The 23,876-nt window shown below is 36.1% G+C and overlaps 1 protein-coding gene across 1 annotated transcript; it reads right to left on the reverse strand.

The window, feature by feature from the left end:
* Nucleotides 1-12,897: 12,897 nt before the first annotated feature.
* On the reverse strand, nucleotides 12,898-13,836 carry LOC148512006 (olfactory receptor 5AR1-like). Its single transcript, XM_088482394.1, has one exon. The coding sequence runs from the start codon at nucleotides 13,831-13,833 to the stop codon at nucleotides 12,898-12,900; it is 936 nt and encodes a 311-aa protein (XP_088338520.1). The 5' UTR covers nucleotides 13,834-13,836.
* Nucleotides 13,837-23,876: the final 10,040 nt, after the last annotated feature.

Consider the following 23,876-nt stretch of genomic DNA (forward strand, 5'->3'; position numbering starts at 1 on the left):
TCCAGAGAAAAAAAGACATGTTTACAATATTTCAAAGAATCTTTCTTCTTATCCACAATGACTCTGAGATGTGGGATATGAAAAATAAGCACAACAAAAAAGCAAAAGAACTGTAAATATTTATAAAAACTTGCGCTCCAAATCCAATAGTGCTGCAATGACTGCACGGGTGGTCCCCAACACCCTATATAAAGTCAAAACATAAAGTATAGTACTTGCAGTCAATTGCACTCCTCTGAGGTAAACTACATAAGGAAGGAGTAGTTTACCCTAGGGATTGTGAAGAACTGAAAAAGTGAAGATTACAGAATTGTTTTTTGGGACACAATCAACTGCCTGGTTATTGAAAATTGGTATTTAAAATAGAGGAGCGCAATTGACCGCAAGTACTGTACTTTAAATGTGAAGTACTACTTCAGGATAAGAATGAGTAAATGTGGGACGCATTCCTGTTTATTGGAAGGTGAATATGGGGTTGGTGTTTATAAGGTCCATAAAGTAAATCGGGATATGAGATAAGAGCCTCACCACCACTATTTCTTTAAGCAGGCATACCTATAACTCACTTGAAAATAACGTGGGAATATATATTGATAAGGCGATGTGTTCTTGATTACTTATAAACCTTACCCGTCACAAAGAGAAATTAAATAAATCACACAAATACAGATTCTAAAATAAATGACAATGCTTTTACTTTGACAGCTTAATCATACATGTATTTTGCCAATTCAGAGTTACAATAATAACACTTAGGTTATATTAGCAGTAGTAGGAAATACTTGTAAAATAAATTTATAACACCCAGTGCAGAAATCCCAGTCAGCCAATTTCATACATACATACAGCACCAGCAGACCCCTCATTGTGTGCTCTCTCCTCCTTCCTCCGAGTGCTCCCCCCTCCCTCTCTCCCTGGGGAGTTTTTATACAATTATTTTGGCAATACCTCCAGCTAACCCAATGGGGAATATTATTTTTTTTTATATTCCTACGTGATAGGCCTCAATTGGTTATGGATGTCTTAATCATAATATTGACACTTGTTCTGCATTATCTTTTAGTTCCCATGTAAAATTCTAATATAATTGCCCCTTTAGCCTTCAGCTCCTGCTTATTGCAGACAAAGGCTATCTTGATTCAACTCTTTTGTTTATAAAAACTGAGACTTGCTGTCTGCCTTTCTGCACATGTTAAAACCAATATACTTTAAACCCATAATTCCTACTGCTATAACAACGGTTAACATACCTTTAACTAAAATATTAAACAACATGGCTGCGATATCAGACATGCACTTATTTACTTTACAGAGTGAAGGGAAGGCCTTATTCTCTCTAAGCAAGAGACCATTCAACAAATGCGGCCTTCTACAACTCACACAACTAATTTATATATTCTCAAATATTTCAATATACTCTAAGTTGCAGTGCAGAAAAATAAAGTAACATAAGCATGCATATATTCGTGAATTGCTGAAGGAATATGTGTGACCACATATTCCTGTGTTATCAGTTCCATCCTCATGAACTCTTCATCATAACTCCGAAGAAAGTTCATATCTCTCATAAGTTGCATTGTCTGAATTCTTCTTAATACATTGGAACATCTTCTTTAAGCATTTCACTAATATCTATATAAAATCAACAATATTATCATGACAAAAAATATTAACCTTCCCAATGTGTGCATAATATTGCTTAACCAATTTCCAATCCATGCAAATCAGGTACTGGGTTTCAACCAGGTGAACCAACTGTCGGAATCTCACCATCACGTTTATTTGTTCAGCAAATTAATTTTTATTAAATCTGAGTAATTCCATTTAACCTTTATTTTATTTTTTCTGCTGCATTAGAAGAATTTGTGATATATGTTCAACACTTTAACCCATATTCTGTTTGTAATGTGATACAATATCCTGAAGTTGCAGATGTACGGTAGTGTATGCTGCATTTAATGCAGTGTTTTATTGCTTGAAGCTCTCTTACCACCAATCTAAAAGTACTGTTATATATATATATATATATATATATATATATATATATACATATATATATATTTGTCATATGGTTAATTCATTATCTAAATTCCTGTATCATTACTTGATCTGCAGTTATTCCCTATGTACCAAGTCCCAAACCAACCTTGTAACTTTGGGACAGTGTGAAAAGGTGCTTATACTTTTCATATACCATTTGTATCTCTATTTTTTTCCGTTGTTACACAGTAATCATTTTATATGTTTCTATAAGACATTTATGTTGTATTACCATTGCATCAGATAGCATTGTTAACTATTCATAAGCCCTATGTCCACACACATAACATAACTCCTGTGGTAGCATCATGGTTTTTTAGACAATGTGTTAGAAAAGCATTACAAGGAACATTACAATGGGCACTCTTTTCAACCATGCTTTCTTCTTGCTTGTCACATTCTGTAATACGATGACTGTATGTTTTATTGTACCCCTACATTCCTTCTATCACACAGTTTATTAATGCTCACATATACAGTATGTTTCTTTTTTATTAGGTTTTGTGTATTTAATGACCACTAAAAGATCTCCAAACAATTCAAATTCTGAAAGGTCTTCTTTGTAAGATTGTATTACAAACATTGGTTCCCACATAAGTCCTTTCAGCTACTATACCATTTTGTTAATACACATGATATTGTCCTGATCATAACTTGGATACCTTGTTAATTTTAAATGTAGGAAACCTGTGACATTATAAGGTTCAAGTGTGTTAAGTTCCACATAGTGAGTGAAGTGTTGTTTGATTTGAGTGCAATGAGATAGACTTTAACACAGCATTCCCTGAATAATATGGTAGGTGACATACCCAACTATCAATCTTATTGTTCTTCCCATCAGCTCATGATAAGTGTCCAGGAAAGAAGTGTCAGTTTGTATAGAGGTGCTGTCTTTGTACCATTGTATAAACCTCTTCTCTGATTTAAACCACAATATTCACCTATACATTTTGGAATTGTGAGGCAAATCTCCACACATTTTCCTCATCGTAATAACTCTACTTTTCCTGATACTTTACCAGATATATTTTATATCTAGTACCAATATGAGTCCTTATTTATCCATATTTTATTACTTTAATGTATTTATTTTTTAAACCTTCTAATTATTTTTACATATGGGCTATTAAGAATTTTTCACCTTGGTCTTTTGACCATCCTCTGATCCATACATATACCTGGGAGTACCAGTAGTAAAATGAGTGTGTGCATCTTTTATAGCTCTTAATGCGATTAATACTCTGTCCCTTATGATTATGGGTTTCAAAACAGGAGTGGAGTCTACCATTATGACCATGGCAGTACCCATAGGATAACTCTCCACACTGTCCTCATCAGCCACCAGTCCTTGACAGCCCTTATTCACTAAAAAAAAGAAATGCAACAAAAATAATGCAACAAAAATAAATGCCTCAATCACTGGATACATAGAGACTTGTTCTCCCATAGCCATCTTTCTTCTTTCTTTATCCACAATCTGCAGAAACATCACTAAGGATATCTCCTGATTCTGTGAACCTTATCTTGGTCCAAACTATGGCTTTGATAAGGCCCATCATCAAATAAGTTTGTTAAATTTAAGTCACAGTCAATGTCTTTATCTGTGTCTTCTCTTGCTTCAACTGACCACATCGCTAGGTCGGAAACCTTCTTGCAGTGAGATGCGTGGATCAAATTGTCCTTTTTAGCCATGTAGAGGTTGTTAGCAGGTCCTGGAATTGGCCGTGCCATGGATCTATGAGACAAGCAGAACATAAGAAATTTCTCACCATTGCATAGTCTCCAGCATGGACTCCATGACAAGGTCCCTCTGGGATTCTCTTCATAAGCTTTCCTTGCTTTTCTTGTCAAGTCTTCAGATGCTGTGAGAACTGTATAACATAGTCTGTAGTTAAATCATAGGACAGTGACAAATCTATTGCTGGACTTACAATGAGGATAGGCAGTTTTCTAAAAAGTAGCTCATAAGGCACAGGTTAAGTGGCTGCTGTAGAGTGGTATGAATGCTATACAAACCAGAGACAAAGCCTCCAGGCAACTCACAGTCCCCACACCCACCTTAGCTAACTTGCACTTAATGTTAGTGTTTACACATTCAATTTTGCTTGTTATATCCATATATTGACACATTGCTTGGAATACCTTTCCTGTAAAATGTGTACCTCTGTCACCTTCAACAACACATGGGATACTATATCTGCACACAAATTCCTGCACTGTGAATGATGCTGTACATGATGTAGGATTTCTGTGACAACATCCGGGTAACTTCATTAGGAAACTGTGAAGTACAGTACTCACAAACAATAAATGATTAGATAAATACAAGGTATCCAGGACACACTAAACCTGCTAATGATAGTGAGATTAGTTACAGGAGGGACATGGACATCAGTACTAATTATCAATTGAATCAGCTGAATCAGATTTAACAGTTCACTTCTGGGGAATGATTATAAACATATTGTTGATTAAAATAAGCATATATAGCTATAATAGTAAGCTTAGACATTGTCATCATCAAAGACAGCAGTCTCTGAGGTTCAAACCTTGAATAAAACAGAATAAAGAGACAAAATGGGGAAATAAAATTTCTATAGGAAATAGGTAAGGGGGTTTGGGGAAAGAGAGCATGGGGAGGAAGAAGAAGGAGAGAACTGTGAAGACAGGGGGTGCTGTTGGCTGACTGCCATCCCACACTGTAGGTGTCATTGTGTAGCTTCTTATTGCTACACTGTAAGAAATTGCAATTGTTTGATTAAATAAATTTGGCCAATTTGGATAAAATAATTGCTGCTTTAAAAGCTTCTTAAACAAACAAATTAAATGTGCCAGACATTAATACAGGTTCTAGTGACCATTTAGAAACAAATAATATACTCTCATCATCACACAAGTCTTTCATAATTGCATACATACTTGACATTCCTAATTACATGCATTTTTTATTATCATTAGATCCAGCATTGTGCTAACCTCATTGCCCATTCTCTGCTGCCAAGCTCTAAACATTTTTTAAATGATTTGGTTAACCCCTTAACCCGTGGCAACTCACTCGATGCCATCCAAAAGAATGTCTTGCTTTTTTTCCTCTACTGCAAAAATAAAACACATTTTTTCCTTTTTCAAATAGCTAATCTCCTGACCTTGAAATGGGAACACTCTCTCCTAGTCTCAAGAAGCCTTACACTTGCAATGAGAAACATACCATTTATTCCTAAGTACAATCATGTTAGTGGGATGCAATACAATTTGTGATAAACTACCCTGATATCAGTTTTTTCTCATGTCACCAAACCAATTCCTTCACCATCTTCAAACAGTCATTACCATCCAGGTGCTTCACATGCCCTGTCCTCATACTCTGTAGCTTTATTGCAGGCTACAATCAACCTCTGCAAATTCAAATCACTTGCTCATACCCCCTATATCACTTACTTTAATTCTACTTCAATCCCATACAAGTACTTAGACAATGTTGCCTATTTCAAAAACAAATGAGATTAACTTTTTTCTTTCAAAATTGTGACACATCTGTCAAAATAAAAACCCAACAATACCCATCCGTGGTACCTGTCTTTCATTATCAGTTCAACACACCTGCTCGTCATGCTACCTACCCATTGTTATCAAGTCAATACACCTGTTACACCACCTGTAACTCTGTAACTACAGGTCTACCCCATGTACCTGTCTTTGTTATCAGGTCTTAGCATGCTTCATGTACAATCTGCCCTCATTATCAGATTTGTACCTATACTGTGCTTATCTGCCCTTCGTTATCAGATTTAGCACCTTCGCATATTATCTTGTTTTTTAAATATCTGCATATCAATTTTACACTATCTAGCCATGGCCGTGGACTTCTCTTCTTTGTCTATAATATAACCCCTGCAACTCCCACATAAAAAGACTCACATCTCTCTTCACACACCTTTCAGAAAAGACAATACAGATAATCCAAAAAAAACACTTGTCACCAATGCCTATTACTTTAACCCCTAAATAATTACTTAATAGCAAAAAAAGCCCTAAACATTTATCTGACACAAAACAAATCTTAAACAATAATTTAAATTCTGGAATAAACACCACAAATTTACATCATAAAATATCAGCAGAAACTGATCTATATTAATCAAACTGGCTACTAAATCTAACACAGCAAAATACGCACAATTTAAAACACATCTACTTTAATCACCGAATCAGGGGTTTCCACCAAAGGAAAGGAAGAGGAAAGAGGAAAGGTGAGAAAGTATGTGCACCCTTATTTTGATGAATCACTCGCGCGTGTTACATATACTGCTATCTATGGCTTTATACTGTGTGTTTTTTCACTCGTGACAAAGAACCCTATCCTAATTCTAACTCCAAATGGAAGCCGTAAGCAATATTTGGGTAGAATTCTGTCCAAAATCTGCTGTTGTAAAGATCAGCCAATCAACCAAACATACAACACTTTCTCATACAAAACAGGGAAAGGAAAAAATAAAAACTGGTTTGCACAAAAAATTTTTTATCTCAGAGTGAGCAGAAAAAGAAATGTAAGTATCAATGAATTGCATTGACATCTTCTAAGTTCAAAACATTCTATTCTCAAAAAATTATTATAGCATAACAGTCTGTCCAATCCAGTAATAATTTCCGAAATCATCTTATCAACGAAAAGAATAATGCAAAGACAATCACTTAATTTGCAAATTTACAACTAACATATTTCAGTGGAAAGAAAGAAAAGAAAACACAGTAGTAACTATTAGCATTTCTTATCTAACTTGGCACACTGCCCAGACTGTGAAGGAGGGGAGAATCTTCTGCTCCCATACCATTTTCTAACCGGCTATGAACTAAACTTATCAAAATTCTAACAAGAAAAAAAAAACTAAGAACATTCAATTAATATAGCACAATTTAACTTACCGCTGCCATCAGAGACCGAGGGAGAAGAGGAGAGAAGGAAACAATATTGCACCTAAAAAATTACATTTATGAGCAACAGTACTTACTGCCCGTGCCCTCTCTCTCTCCTTCCCTCAATCACCGACCCACAGAGGGCATCAACTGAGTGTATCTCGCTGGCTAGGACCTCCATAACTGATAATGTGATGTGTTCTTGATTGCTTATAAAACTTACCCGTCACAAAGAGAAATGAAATAATTCACACAAATACAGATTCTAAAATAAATGACAATGCTTTTAATTAGACAGCTTAATCATACATGTATTTTGCCAATTCAGAGTTACAACAAAAACACATATTAGCAGCAGAAGGAAATACTTGTAAAATAAATTTATGACACCCAGTGCAGAAATCCCAGTCAGCCAATTTCATACATATGTACAGCACCAGCACCAGCAGACCCCTCATTGTGTGCTCTCTCCTCCTTCCTCCAAGTGCTCCCCCCTCCCTCTCTCCCTGGGGAGTTTTTATACTATTATTTTGGCTATACCTCCAGCTAACCCAATGGGGAATTTTCATTTATTTAATATTCATATGTGCTAGTCCTTAATTGGTTATGGGTGTCTTAATCATAATATTGAAACTTGTTCTGCGTTATCTGTTTGTTCCCATGTAAAAGTCTAATATAATTGCCCCTTTAGCCTTCAGCTCCTGCTTATTGCAGACAAAGGCTATCTTGATTCAACTCTTTTGTTTATAAAAACTGAGACATGCTGTCTGCCTTTCTGCACATGTTAAAACCAATTTATTTTAAACCCATAATTTCTACTGCTAGAACAATGGTTAACATACCTTTAACTAAGATATTAAACAACATGTCTGCTGTATCAGACATGTACTTATTTACTTTAGAAAGTGAAGGGAAGGCCTTATTATCTCTAGGCAAGAGACCATTCAACTAATTTATATATTCTCAATTATTTCTATATACTCTAAATTGCAGTGTAGAAAATAAAGTAACAAAAAGCATGCATATATTCGGGAATTGCTGAAGGAATATGTATGACCATATATTCCTGAGTTATCATATATCATGGTTTCTTTTATTCTTAATACTGCACCGTGTGGCACTCAAAATTAACAGTAAAATGGAGTGTACCCCAACTCACATGAATGATGGTTGGGATCCACATATAACAGTATCTTTAAAAGTGTTTTTGTTTTCTTCATTCACAGAACAACGGCATTATAGCAAATAAAAATTACCAATAGAATGCAGTAAAGAAAAATCATTAGACACAACATTAGTATCAACGTACACAGTAGAGTCCTACGTCAAATAAAGATGGTTAAGAGGAGGAAAAATATTTAGCAATGAATCCACTTGCAGGATAAAAGGTCTGGACTTAGACCTGCATCAGAAACATTGCATACCTCCAAATATTTGTCCAGGTCTCTGTGAATATCCTATGGCTGCCCACAAGTCTCAGGACAAGCACCTTTTCAATCCACAATGGATCTTTATCAAGGTGTAATTAGAGAGTGGGCTATGGTGATACTTATACCTCTTGAGTGGAAGTAATGTAATAAAATCATCCTAGCAAAGCACTCTGGGGTAAAATACAAATGATATATTAAATCATATACAAAGTGCACTGTGCATACATAAATGTTGGATTTATAATCCCTGCTCAACGTCCACCAAGGGACTTATAGTTAGGCGCATAAATGGGACTATAGCATAATAATACTCAATGGGGAATGCCGTGGACCAGAAGTCCCATATTTCAATTGTGTTCCGACCACCAGAAGTGTGTGTCCTATGATGGCGCTCTGTATACAATGGGAACAATCTTTTGGTTCCACTCAAACAGTGCTACCGGTGAAGCAATGCAGATTGGAAGTCCCACGTTCCACATGGATCAGAAGTGTGTGTAGTATAAAAAAACACTGTAGTGGCTATAAAACAAGGGAATAGAAGTAAAGTTCCACTTTAACTGGAATTCTATCTATGTAAATAATTAAAATGTAGGGTCAAAATCTTAATTAAAACAATAAGTTACTTTATATGTGGTATATGCCTCATTAAAATCATTCAATCTGGGGAGTAAACTAAAGAATGTGCTGGACTAAATATATATATAAAGTGCAAATGTGCAGAGTCAAAAACATTTTAAAAACAAATATGAATAAAACAATATATGCACAATACTTCATGTAATGAGAGGTATTAAAATGATGAAACACAAATGGTTAATAAGTAGTATAAAAGAAACAAACTTAATCATAGAACCATTTTAACTCAAATTCTGAATAAAGACCCTCTGGTATGAAAGTTTTTAAATTAAAAATCCACTGCATCTCATGTCTTGCTAGATTCCCTTCTACATCACAGTCTCACCAATTTGATTTCACTTGTCGTATGCCAATGCATTTTACAATATTTGATATGGAACATTTATGTTTATTTAGAAAATGTTCAATTAACATATGTGTTTTGAGATCTTTTTTAAAATTACTTATATGTTTGGCTATACGTGTTTTTAAGGCTCTTCCAGTTCTACCTATATACTGTAGTAAATACTGAATGAGGCCACATTTACATTCTATCAGATATATTACATTTGTAGTGTGGCACATGATGAAATATTTTATTTGTTCCCAATTTTCTTATTTCTTTTCTTAGGACATTCTCTCATTGGATAACATTAACTTCTTGTTCTGCTACCTCTATGAATGCCTTAGCATAACCCTTTTTGAGAAATGTATTCTGCATAGTTTCCACTTGTTCCTTATAATGAACATCTTTGCTGCAATTTTTTTAAAGTCTAAGAAACTGTCCCTTAGGAATTCCCTTTAGCCAATTGGGATCATGCTGGCTAATAAAAGGGATGAAGCTGTTTGAATCTGGTGGTTTTGTGTATCCTTTGGTATGGATGGTATAATTTTTTATATATAAGGTAAGGTCTAAGAAATTAACTTTAGTCTGACTTATGTTGAAAGTGAGGCATATATTCAAATTATTGGAATTAAGCTTATCACAGAAATTGACTAGATCCTGCTGTGGGCCCCTCCAGATGAAAAGGATATGTCTATGAATCTATGCCAAGAAACAAAGTTCACACCAGCTAGTTAGACACCCCACATCGAATCATGCTCCCAATGAGAGATGAAAAGGTTTGCATAGCTTGGTGCACATAACCATTCCTAACCTCTGAACGTAATAATCCCCCTCAAAGAAGAAATATAATTGGATACAACATATAATTGGTGAGACAATGATCTATTGTGTTCTAAAGTCTGTATTTTTGGCAAATTCTCATTGGATTTGCCTTTAGTAAATCAGAGGACTACAATCCCAGTGGCAATCCACAAAAGAAAAACAAAACTGATGGCAAGTAAACACCCAGCCATATAAAAAGCTATAAATTACATTATTTTGATCATTTTAAATGAGCAACAAAACAAAACTGGTAACAAACAATGCATGAATTATATTTACAAATATATCAAATGTGGACAATGGCACTCAAAACACAAATAATATAAGAATGAGGCTTCCCTTTGGATTTTCCAATGAAAAGTTGTCTCCTTTTTCATATTAAATTGATAGTATACATATAAAAAAACACACGGAATCCTCATGTAGTACAGTTATGTAGAATGTGTCCTTAAAATCCACAAAAGTGATGATCATAAGTACATAATATTGTGTATAATCCACCACCTAAAGATGGAAATTTGTTGGGGATGCCCCCTTCTATAGCACTCACAGATCAGTGATATAAACTTAGCACTTCAAGCGTATCTTTTACACCTGGTCTATGGTAGGATTTTCTGCCCTTTAATACCATTATAAACCCTTCTCGCTTCCATTCATACCATGTGAAGGAAACAGTTCCCAGAGAAGAAATCCATAGTGTAAAATCCTTTTAATTTTTCAAACACTTGACATACAAATAGATGATTAAAATGATGTTGAACATGTAGAAGTTAATGGAACTGTAGCAATGGGTTATGGACTGGGGCCCCCTTTTACCTCTGTTCACAAATTCCTTCATCCTGTATCTGATCACCTTCTGTCAACAATGGACTGTCACCACCAATGTGTTTCAATCCAACTGTGTATCTTTTTCAAGGTGTGGGAGAAGTCCATTCCATACTCCTTTTATACCTTGATAATTTGGTCACCTAATACAGGTGTACACCCTAACCCCTAAAACCCTAACACAGTATATATTACATACATTTCATCAGAACTTATTCAGATATTTAAAACATTCATGTTCCCCAGTTGTAATCCATTGCTGCACTTCCTGTTCCCAAACTGGATATGTTACAACCCTCTCTTAGTCCCAGGTGGTTGAAGTTCTATCAAAAATCACACAATGGAAAAGATGTCACGTCACTGTATCTTTGCCATATTGATGTCCTTCTGGCTGGTAAAAGTTTCCCCACTTCCCGTTATAAGTGGTTTGTAGTTTAGCGGTAATGGTGCACTGGATGTTTTCACATGTCCATTCTCCCCCTCCATATTGGTAGCCCCTTTCTGAAGGTATATTTCTATGCATTGCTCATATATTGAAGATCGTTTTCAGCTTGCTCCTCAAAAACTGTATTTTCTGAGCAATTCCTTATCAGCCTCATAAACTGCCCTCCTTGCATAACTCGGGGCAAACCTTGTGCCCATAAATTAGACTCACGTATATCTACACAATAGAATTATTTTGTGAATCGAACCCCTACATTTAAAGTAAAAGATTGAATTTCTTATTCCACACTTTAGAAAGGATGCTATTACAATATTATTTCTAAATCTCTCTCTCTATCTCTCTCATATTCATATATATATATATATATATATATATATATATTCATATATATATATATATATATATATATATATATATATATACTGTGTATGTATATAAATATATATATATATATATAAAACAATGGATTAGACAATTGTGGAATCAGTCCTTAAAATATACTGTCATGATGAATTTGTGTCTTCTTGCTAGAGAGTTAGGATAGGTTTCATTTAGTAACCAACTAATACATAGTCATCCCTGCCTTTCCCAGCTTTATCCACTTGCCCCCACACACAGACACATCTCTGGCTTAAAAGTTAGATCTTTATTGCCCTCCCCCCCTTTTCCCTTCTTTCTCTGCCCTTATTCTCCTACCATTTTCTTTTATTTTCTTGTTTATTTTTATGTATATGTTTTGATGTGTATAATTCGACTAGCATTTTGTTACTGCTATCTGGATATTAAGCTTTTTGTGGACTCAGAACAATGTTGTTGAATGCACTGCTTTTTGGTCACATATCCTGTAGACTTATGAGTTTCAAATTATTGTGTATGTATTTATCACATTGTGTATTTGTTAATTAGTGACACCTATTTTTTTGCTACATGATTAGTCGGTTTCTTGTATAGTAGTGTGCACAACACTCCTTTGAATTGTTAAATTGCTGTAACCCTTAGGATGTACTGAACAGACTTGCTTTTCTGCTTAACACCTTGTATCTTCCTCTCTTGGAATGATACTGCTGTGAACATAGGCTTGCATAAAATAGTCTTGCTCTTCTGTCTAATCTTTTCTACCTTGCTTCCTTGGATTAATTACTGTCTTGGCTTGTAACAAACAAACTTGTTTTGCTTTTAAACTCCCACTGCTAGATTATTTGTGCATCAGATTTTTTGATGTGTTAAATGGACTCACTTCATGTGTGTTCCCTCTGATGAATGTTTTGTATAACAGACCTATGGATTGTTTAAAGGCAATAAGAAAGTACTGCAAAATAGTTTTCTGTGGTGTTGACAGACAAAATTAACAGTTTAGAAGTTTTCATGGGAAGACTAAAAAGTTTGATAAATTAATTAAAAGATGCTCACTCAACACCATCTAGTATTGGTGTTTTGTCAATCAAATGTCTGAATTTAAGTTAGAAGAACATGTTTCTAATTCTAAATTTAAGAAAAGCAGCTTTTACATCATTATTCCTAAGTGTATAAATCATAGGATTCAGCATTGGTGTAATAATTAAGTAAAATATAGCAATGAATTTGTCTGTTCCTGAAAGAGAACTTGACCTAGGTTTGGTGTAGGCAGCCATACATGAGCCATAAAATATTGTCACAACCATCATGTGAGACCCACAGGTGGAGAAAGCTTTCCGCTGTCCAGCTGCAGATTTAATTTTTGAAATGCTTAAAATTATTTGAAAATAAGATATTGCAATAAATAAGACTGGTGCTATGAGAATAATCACACTAAGTATAAAAATGTTTAATTCAATAAGAAAAATATTTTCACACCCCAATGATAATACTTCTGGTACCTCACATACAAAATTATTAATTTCATTATTGTCACAACGATTTACACTGAGTGTAAGAGCAACAAGTGAAGTAGAGAAAATAAACCCACTTATCCATGTACCCATGGCTAATCTCACACAAACTATTTTACTCATGATTGTAGTATAATGTAGTGGATAACATATAGCTACATAACGGTCATAAGCCATAACAGCAAGCAAAACACACTCATTTATCCCTAGGGAGATAGAGATAAACATTTGTGCTGCACACTCAGCATAAGAGATAGTTTTCTTAAATGACATCAAATCTTTCAGCATCCTCGGCACCGATGTAGATGAATAACAGAGATCCAGAAACGAGAGGTTGAGAAGGAAGAAATACATCGGTGTGTGAAGGTTGCCATCAGTCAGAATTAGAATTATGATAGAAATGTTTCCAATTAATATGATCATATACACAAACAGGAAGATAAAGAAAAGAATAACTTGTGTCCTGGGATCACTAGAAAGTCCAAGAAGAATAAATTCCAATGTGACTGTGTTATTTTTCCAAGGCATTTTAAGATAAAATGGAAAATGAACTCAGTGATCTGTTATTAAATAATTTGCTTATTAGTATTGTTTTCTCAATTGTAAAACACTGAAAAGAAAATCATCTACTTTACATTGTACTTTGTAAATATTTTCTCCATATATGACAAATAAAATGGCTAAAAAGTAACAAAAAACATAATGAAGTGTCATGTGGATGACAGTAAAAGTTGGCTGCAGCTCTGTCCCTCTGTAATCATCTTCAAATAATTATAAAACATCTAACATTGTGAAGGCCAAATGAAATTGCTGTACTGTAATTACACCAACTAGTGTCCTCACACCAATGACATGGTGGCTTAGTAGATCTAATTTTATCTCCTTGATCCCGTGAAAATAATGTCATTGATTTTGCTCTATATGTCCATCATTAGTGATCTCTGCTGTCTCCCTGGTGAGAGAGCTGCCAATGAACATGGGAAATTGTCCTGGCTCTATATTTATCAGGAAGGTTGACACTAAAGATAAACATAGGTCTACTGTACACACAGTAACTTTAAACTGACAGATGTCTATTACAGTACATGTGCAGTAAGAAAGTAAAGACCTCCTCCATCAACAGCTGAGGAAGGTCCCTCTATTACTATAAATTGTGAAGAAGAGAGGTAGTTGCCAATAGACTATTTTTTTAATATGTTTACAGTGACTGTATTATAATTTGGTTCCCTCCTTACAGCTATCCTCATTCAAAAAAACACTACACCTCCTATAGGGGCTGATTTAGAGGTGAATGCAGCTGCATCTTTTGCCTAGCAGTGGTTGCATCTTCATACTAATGCTATTGCCAGTAGTTTTCCTAATGAGTTACCCACCAGCTGCAACACTAATGCGTCAATGTGAATATTAAAGCAAACATATCATTTGCGCCACTGAAGATTGCACCAGCGCTATGGAGGTGAAGTTTCTCTGTCTGAAAATGGTTATCTGTGTCATTGCAACTGCATCTTTAGACAGAGTCGCTGACCATGACATGCCCATGTCAGGTTAGCCATCCTCCTGTTATCTCACAGAAACACCCACAATAGTTTAATCTCTCTAATTGCAATTTCAAACTGCATTTTTGAGTGGTAACCATTGGGATACATGCACAGTTTGTCTCAGATGCTGGGCTAGAGTTAAATGGATGTAGGGGGAAGGAAATGGAAAGATAAAAGGGGACTGGTAAGACACTGGCAAGCTAGAGGGACTAAAGGAAGCTGCAAAGAGGAGATGAGGACTGGAGTGCCTGAGTGTTAGAACACTGTTGATGCTGGAGATACAGAAGGGGGTTGAATAGACACTGGTGAGCTGTCGAGACATAAGATGGCTGGAGCTGAAGAGACACTGTGGGGCTTAATATACATTGGTAGGCTGGAGAGACTGAATGGGGCTGAAATGACAGTGGGGGCTGGAAAAATAGAAGTGGTATGGAGTTGGAGAGACACACTAGGGGCTAGAGAGACACTTCCAGAACTGGTGTGACAATGGGGACCTGGAGATACAGAAGGAAGCTGGAATAATAGAAGGTTCCTGTAACTGGGGAAACTCTGGGGGCTGGAGTGACAGAAGGGGGCTTAAGCTAGATATACACTGGGAGGAAGTAGAAATAATAGGGGGCTGGAGTTGGAGAGACAATATGTGATGAGGTTAAATAAACTAGGGGGAAGTGGCTGGAGATAATCCATGACTGTCAGGAACAGAAGTGGGGACAGTAAACTTCATTAAGGCACCAAATCTAAAGAAACCATATTACTTATTCAAATGGTATACCAAATTTGGAAATATAGTTTAATAATATAAAATAGTTTGATCAGAGAATTCACATTTTACTGTGGATCAAAACTTCTGTTACTGTACTACATATAAACTAATTGAACCTTTGTTATATGATGATGACATAGGCCAGGGAGATGCCTGGATCAACGCTAAATCCACCACGGCTTCATATTTGTACACAGCAGCTGTGTGAAAATAAATAAATATTGCACCCACCAGGGGCTTCACAAATCCAAATGACTGCGTACAAAGATGCAGCTTTGTCTCAGATCAGTAAATTATCGGACATCTGAGTAACCTTATGGTCATGCAGAATGACCTCTAGAACTGAGACACAAAGTATGTAGAGTATGCAAGTTTATTATATATAAAAAGATGATTATTCTTTTAAAAACATTCCTGAATCATAATAAAGAAGATCAGTGTCCATTAGTAGAACTATACAATATTAAAAATATCTGTATTCTTTGATCTGTATTCTTCTACTTATTTTTTTTTAATGCAGTACATTTACCAAATGTTGTACAATGTATTGTCTTCCTCAATGTGCTGTGTAAGCTCCCCCCCATTCACAATGCCTTGTTTTGGTACTGTAAGTATCCATATTTAGCAGTTAAGTGGTTTCTCTGTTTGTGAATTGGCAGCATACACAGGAGCGCTGTATAACATTTTTTATATTTACCCTTGTATAGTAGTACATTACTATGTACTGGTATATCAGACCCAGCAATGCCCCTCCTTCACATACTTTCCCTGTCAAGTGGCGGATCCCCCTACATGTTAGCCAGCTAGGGTTGGCCCCAGAACAATCCTTGTTACACCCATGTAATGTACAGTAGAAGTCATTTTGGTATGCCCTGGCAATTTCTCTCTGAAAACTGGGATCCGAGGTGCCCCCTCCATGTGTAGTAATCAAGTAGATGAAACAACTACAGTACATGGAGTATTGTCCCTTGATTTATCTTTTAATCAGGGGTATACCTTGTATATTTTGAAATATGTCATTTAATAACTGGTAAATATAAAGTATGAATTTTAATATGTGGTGCAATTTAGAAGCAAATGATTTTATATAATGTATACATTTTAATCAAAAACATTTAGATTAGCATTCAATTATGGTCATTTCATGTATTACTAGAATTTATTTCAACATTTAAGGGTGGGGCTTTATCCTATGGTTACAGAAAAAAATCAGAAATATGAAGGTTACAATTTGACAGAAAATATAAGGTGAAAAAATAAAAGTATAAAGGATCCATATTTTCTATCCCATATTCCAGTTTACTAAATATGTATATATAGAGGAGACAAATACATTATTTCATTATCACCTTCCTGTTCACTTGATCCTTGTACACATCTAAAATATTTTATTTAGGTTATTAAATATAGATATTTTATTTGTTGGGGCTTCTCTTTTGATACAGAACTATGTGGAGATTCAGCACCTTACCAGTCTGCCTTGGTGTCATGGCCAGCTCCTTCTACATGCAGGAGATAGGGCGGGTGCCACCACTTTCTGCTCTCTTGGAAAACCGAGCTGGGACCACCACTTCCTGCTATCTTTGGCAACAGGCCTGGGACCATCACTTCCTAATATTTTGAGAAATAGGGCTGGGACTATCAGATAAAAAGCTGCCTAAGGTTGATGGTTTACCATGTGTCTAATTCTTTCACTAACCTTTATGACTGCAATCCAATTATAAATAATTTAGCCATTAGACATAAATTCACAACACACAATAGCTGGCGGAAAGAAAGTCCACATTTTATTGATCACTTCCATGAGTGGGCGGCAGGGAAAACCAAATGCAAACATACTGGGCCTGATTCAGAAATAAATGCTATGTTGATACCATATGCAAGCAGCCAATATTTTCTGATTGCGTATATGCCCAATGGCTATCGCGCTTAGATGCAGATCTAAATTGCATGCAGATACTTGCAATCTCAGGGTCATGGTGATTCCCCCCCTCCTATCCAGTCATTGAATATTATACTCCTTAGTGTATAAAGATTAACCCTATCTAAACCTGCAGCAACTGGCCATTCCCGAAAATCGTACTATACCAAAATCCACCATATAGTTATTAGGAATCACTATGAGTGCCATAACAGGGCTTTTTCATGGCTCCATCACATGTTGTTGTGATGTCATGCTGAGCGGGTGTAGCCTCTGGTAATGGAAAGAACAACAGCACTGTGGTAGCATCCTCAGGATGTTCCTGGGTGATGTATAGGCTGCAGGATGCATAACTGACTGACTGCTGTTCCAGACACTCTGCTAGCCAGATGCAGGGATCATGGAGCAGCATTGGTGCCACCTGCAGAGCCTCACACACCCCTAGCTATGGTCCTGATCACTACAACAATAATGCCACAAGCCCACATTGCTTATATTCATCATGATTACTTTGAATTCCTTGTTCTTTGTTCTCATTAATTTAAGATATTTGTTACCTCCTCCTCTTCAAGAGGCAATACTGAGGCTGTCTCATCTGCCGTCTGTTCTTCAATTTTTTTGCATCATATTTGTTTTACTGTCTTAATTAATATCACATATGTATATGGAAAAAAACTATTGAATCACACTTTAAATGATAAATATATACTAACTGTAATAGGAGATACTGGAAAAGTATTATTTAATAATTCACTAAAAACATGAATGTACTCCTAGCACAACAAGGTAGATAAATAAATACTTACACTAATAAGTCAGCCTCCAAACAAGATTATTGTAAATGTCCATAAAAACTGTCAGCAAGTCACACACTTGTCCAACAATCTCATTCTTCTAAAACACAAAAAGCAGTAAAAAATACAAGTGCTCATATATATGGCCTTTTATAAATAAGATCAAATCTTTGGAGCTTATTTTGGGTGAAATAGAAAAAAATCAGTATAACTAAGAACATTGTAACAATTAGCCAAAACTAGCCACTCAGCTACCTGCACAAGGGGCATTTATCTTCAGATTTCCTGAGATTAGTATAAAGTGATTGATATGGTTGACAGGCTACACAGGGCAAATAGCCAGTTGTCAGCACAAGAAAAGCCTTCATCACGGTGGCTCCACTTACACACTATGTCAAAGATATTCCTGGGGATCTGCATATATTCCCATCAAATTGAGGTTCATGTTAAGTCATAGTAAAGGGATGTAGCCTGCATCCTGGACGTTTGGGTGTGAGTGGTCAAAATACCTCTGCTGGAATCCTGACAGCAGTTGGAATACAGACTCCAGAATCCTGACATCTGGATGGTAACTATTAGTGATAGGAATATGTTAAGGGGTTAGGGTTAGACACTAGGTAGAGGTTTATAATTAGGCTGTGAGAGGGGAGCATTAGGGTTATGCACCAGGGAGAGGGTTCAGGTTAAGCTGTGGGGGGAGGGTTAGGCTGTGGGAGAGGATTAGTGTTTGGCTGAAGGTGGGACGGTTAGGCTGTGGGAAAGGTGGTTTAGGATAGGGTTAGGGATAGGATACTTACCTAATACTTTTGGGATTCTGACTGTCAGGATGCCGCTGTTCATAGTCTGACTGCAGGCATCCCGGCTGCTGGGATCCCGTACTTATCTCATAGTAAAATATGCTTTGCTTAAAAATGTAAGTGAAATTACACATGCTGTATGCAGAATCTAGATATAAACCACTTGCACCATAAAATAAACAGTGGTGTCCCCAATTGTTATTATCAATGAAAAATGGTTCTAATAAGGTAAAAACTAAATAGAAAAAACAGGGAAAAAATAACTAACTTAAAAAAAATAGTTCTCATGTTGTAAAGATACAAACAGATGGTGCAATAATGTCATATTATCTCGGAAAGTTACAGCAGAAAGAAAGAAAAGAAACTCATTTTGTTGGGAGCACAAACTTATTTCACTCTGTTAATAGATAATATTTTAATGTTATATATCACAAATATCAACAACACTTGATCAAACAGAAATGGACAAATACAACATAAAACATATATATATATTGTATCACACTGAACGATTCACTAATATTCACAAATATGGTCGTAAATAAATTACATCATATATGATATTTGAGACCCTGAGGATATTTGGATCATGTGATTCACCATATTTATAATAGAGGGCGTAGAAGTATATAAATTATGTACATAAGTAAAGTACGTTTCTTGGGAATCAAACAGACTTTATCCATTATGTGGTATATTTTGTCAGAAGTAGATCAGAAAGAAGACAAGTATGGTTTAAAAGAACTGCTAAGTCTGAGGAGTAAGATACTGCTGTTAAATCATCTGCTAACAAGCATCAAATGATCTTAATGAGTGTTCTCACTCCTCAGTAGTAGTTATGATAGTAGGAAAAAACTAAGATAAGTAGCAGATATTGTGAAAAGAGAGAGTCAGTACTGTCATGCATCTGCTTTCAAATCTCATTGCCTCCAGATGTCGTGCAGAGGATATTTTGTGTTGTGTTTTTTTACACATTTCTTTACAGATGAACTACACATTCCAGTGGGCCCTTAATTCTCCACATGCTGGTACTTGTGGTTCTCCAAGTACCAGCATGCAGGGGAGGTTTGCTGTGACCTGTAGTTCCACTGTAAAGGCAATGTTGTTAATTCTATTTTTACATGACACCTACACAATCAACAAGCCACCCACTGCCCAGGGGTGGTGGGGATAGCCCCGGACTCAGCCTAGGCCAGGGGTGCCCTGGAGAGGGGGATCCCTTTATTGGAGGGGTCCCCAACTCCCCAGGGATCCCTGGCCTGGGCTAACAAGCCATCAGGACTGATGCTGCAGCTGGGCGGCCCAGTGAAAGAGCATCCCTGGCTGTGGCATCAGCCCCCTGGCTGTGGCATCAGCCCCCTGCTAGAAAGAGTCCAGGGCAGGTTTTAAATATACTGGGAACGTCACACCAATTTTTTTCTACATATATTTAAAACCAGCTCTGTACTTGCTGCCTGGTGGTGGTTCTGAGTTTGCAGTGGAAACCTACAAATTTTTACCCTGTAAATTTAAAAACCAGGAATGGCTGGCAAGTCCAGGACTGTTTAGTATTTTGGGGGGACCTCACTTCATTTTTTTTTAAATTAAAATTTAAAACCACCAAAAAAAAATAATGATTTCTGTATTTTTTAGCCAAACTCGCAGATCTGGAGGTGAGTGTTTAAAACGTCAATTTGGTAGAGAGTTTGCAGCCATCTCACACAAGATTCTCATCTCGTTTCTTAGTAAATTTCCAAACTGTATCTTTTTCATGAAAAGTACTTCTGAGTTTGGCCGATGGTGAGAAGATTCGAGTTTGCGATCTCACCCGAGTTTTATGAGTGAGATTAATGAACTCTCTCCCAAACTCCCCCGAGTTTGTCCTTAGTAAATTTGTGAGATGAAAAACATGCCTAAACTCACCCGAGATTGTAATCTCGACCCATCTCAAATCTTAGTAAATTTACCCCCAGGTATTTCATTATACCTATAAGTAGATCAAGTGTATCAAATATAGGGTATTTGTTGGATTTTCCCTTGTCACTTATTACTCTACCATATAATTTACTTCATGTACATTACATTGTTGTATGCAGTCTATTCCATCAGCAAACCTGCTGTGTTAATACGAAGAAGCTGCCAGTAAAGTACTAGAGATTACTAGATCATTTTTTGTTTTGCCTCTATATAGTTTTTGGTAATCACAAAGTTAAGGTGGAATCTATTTTTTTTTTTGCACTCTTAATGGTTCTGGCCTGCAGGAACCGGGCACAGTTTGACTGAAAGCAGAAGTACAATTTAAAGGGGTTCAGTATTTGTCTTCACATGTACTCTCATCAAAATATCCTCTGCACGACATCTGGAGGCAATGAGATTTGAAAGCAGATGCATGACAGTACTGACTTTCTCTTTTCACAATATCTGCTACTTATCTTAGTTTTTTACTACTATCATAACTACTACTGAGGAGTGAGAATACTCATTAAGATCATTTGATGCTTGTTAGCAGATGATTTAACAGCAGTATCTTACTCCTCAGACTTAGCAGTTCTTTTAAACCATACTTGTCTTCTTTCTGATCTACTTCTGACAAACTATACCACAGAATGGATAAAGTCTGTTTGATTCCCAAGAAACGTACTTTACTTATGTACATAATTTATATACTTCTACGCCCTCTGTTAGAAATACTTTGAATCACATGATCCTAATACCCTCATGGTCTCTAATATCATAGATGATGTGATTTATTTACGACCATATTTGTGAGGATTAGTGGATCATTCAGTGTGATAAATTATATATATATATTTTTTATGTTGTATTTGTCCATTTGTGTTTGTCCAAGTGTTGTTGATATTTGTGATATATAACATTAAAATATTATCTTTTAACAGATTTAAATAAGTTTGTGCCCCCAACAAAAAGAGTTTTCTTTTCTTTCTTTGTGATATACTGATATTTAACTCTAGAGGAGCACCGCCAACTTTATTTGCTGATGGCATATACTCAATTAATATTTGCATATTGATGTAATATTTATGATCATCTGCCATATGATCTGTGATTTTGGATAAGAATATGACATTTTAAAAAACAAAAGCCTGTGCGGAGACACTCTCTCTATTTCAAACTTTATATATAATCATCTGTAATCTGGGTGTGGCAAATGAAAACTGCCCATAAAGATCTCTCCTTTATAAACTTTCTTTAAGATACCAGAGAACATAATTAAATGTATTTTGATTGAAATCTTTTTGAATGTACATAACAAAAATGGTTTTGTATGATGAGTGAATGAGTATGCCTCATACCTCATGCATCCATGCACAGAAAGCTCTCATAGGTATTCCATTGCTATATCAATGCATATAGGGTCTGATTCTGAGTCAGACAAGGACGTGGTTCAGCATTGTGCCACAGTCACATCTATTGTGTCTTTGTGCTAATGTGGCTACAAAGCCCTTCCCTGGTGTAAATCCGTGATTCAGAATGTGTAGGGACTGAGATGCCCATGGTCAGTGCCCTTAGACCCTGAATTACTGCTTGATGCACCTTTGGACATCATCATTAGTCGCACCATGAAATTTGCACAGCTTTTTGGCAGGTCTACATTTTTCATCTGATTTTGGCCTCCAATGTGAGTGTTTGAGTGTCTATGTACATAACTGCTTTCAGTGACATACCCACAACATGTCTGCAACACTGCCGTATTACACATCTCTGTGCATCTTTTCCAACCCCCCAATACCTTCCAGTCAGTGTCCATATTAGTGTGCCATACATTTCTGCTACAATGCATCCAAATCATTACTGTGACCCTATGTGTGCAATATCTGCTGCAACCGATTTTCTTGATGCTGAGATGCCCACTTGCAGTGTCCTGTGATGGTGTATTTCCTTCTAGAAGGGAAAAAAACTGAATACAAGCCTCAAAGTGTAAGTGGTATGTGTCCTGAGGGATGGTTGTCCTAGGATCCTCAGTAGAAGGGCCCAAATAAAGTGACAAAGCCACAATAACCCTCTATCCTCCCCGTGTAACCAGATCCAAAAAAAGACAAGATAGTTCAATAATTTGTTTTCTATAGCTGGAGATTGGATCTTAAATTGATATTAAGTTATGGCTTCCTGACACTACTCATAGTCTATTTAGTCTGTGTATTTGCAGATAGCAAGCAGTGATGACTTGCAAAATATTACTCAAACTAGATTTAAATATAAACTAAATTTAGTACATTTTGAGAAATTACATTGTCTCAAGATCATTTTAAATGATTAGAAGTTTAATTCACAGTGTCCTTGTGTCTGGAGTGTTGAGAACTACTCATGGTTTATATGAGAACCTTATCTTAGAATAAAAACAACGTGCCATGACTAAACCATGTTAAAATATGTATTATATTAATAGTAATTTGGCAATAAGATGGTTGCCATTTAAATCTAATGGCCTTTGTTTAACTGGCATAATAATCCTGGATATTGGCAAAAGTACGGTATATAGATTATGTGCTATACATTGATTTTGCCACTAGTAAAGATGGGAAAGGGCCACAGTTAATTTGCAAGAAAATTCAAACTAATGAGGTAGATGAAAGCACATTTACAGAGAAGGTCCTAACAGAACTCGCAAAACTGAAAGTGGAGGAATCAATGGAGTCAGATTGGATACATCCAATAATCCTAAAAGAGCTTAAAGAGGTGCTAGCAACACCACTAACAGAATTATTCAACCAGTTGCTAGGGATAGGAGTAATTCCAGAGGACTGGAAAAGAGCTAAT

This window comes from Taudactylus pleione, unplaced genomic scaffold (genome assembly GCF_031769625.1).
Source record: "Taudactylus pleione unplaced genomic scaffold, aTauple2 ptg000286l, whole genome shotgun sequence".
Taxonomy (NCBI): domain Eukaryota; kingdom Metazoa; phylum Chordata; class Amphibia; order Anura; family Myobatrachidae; genus Taudactylus; species Taudactylus pleione.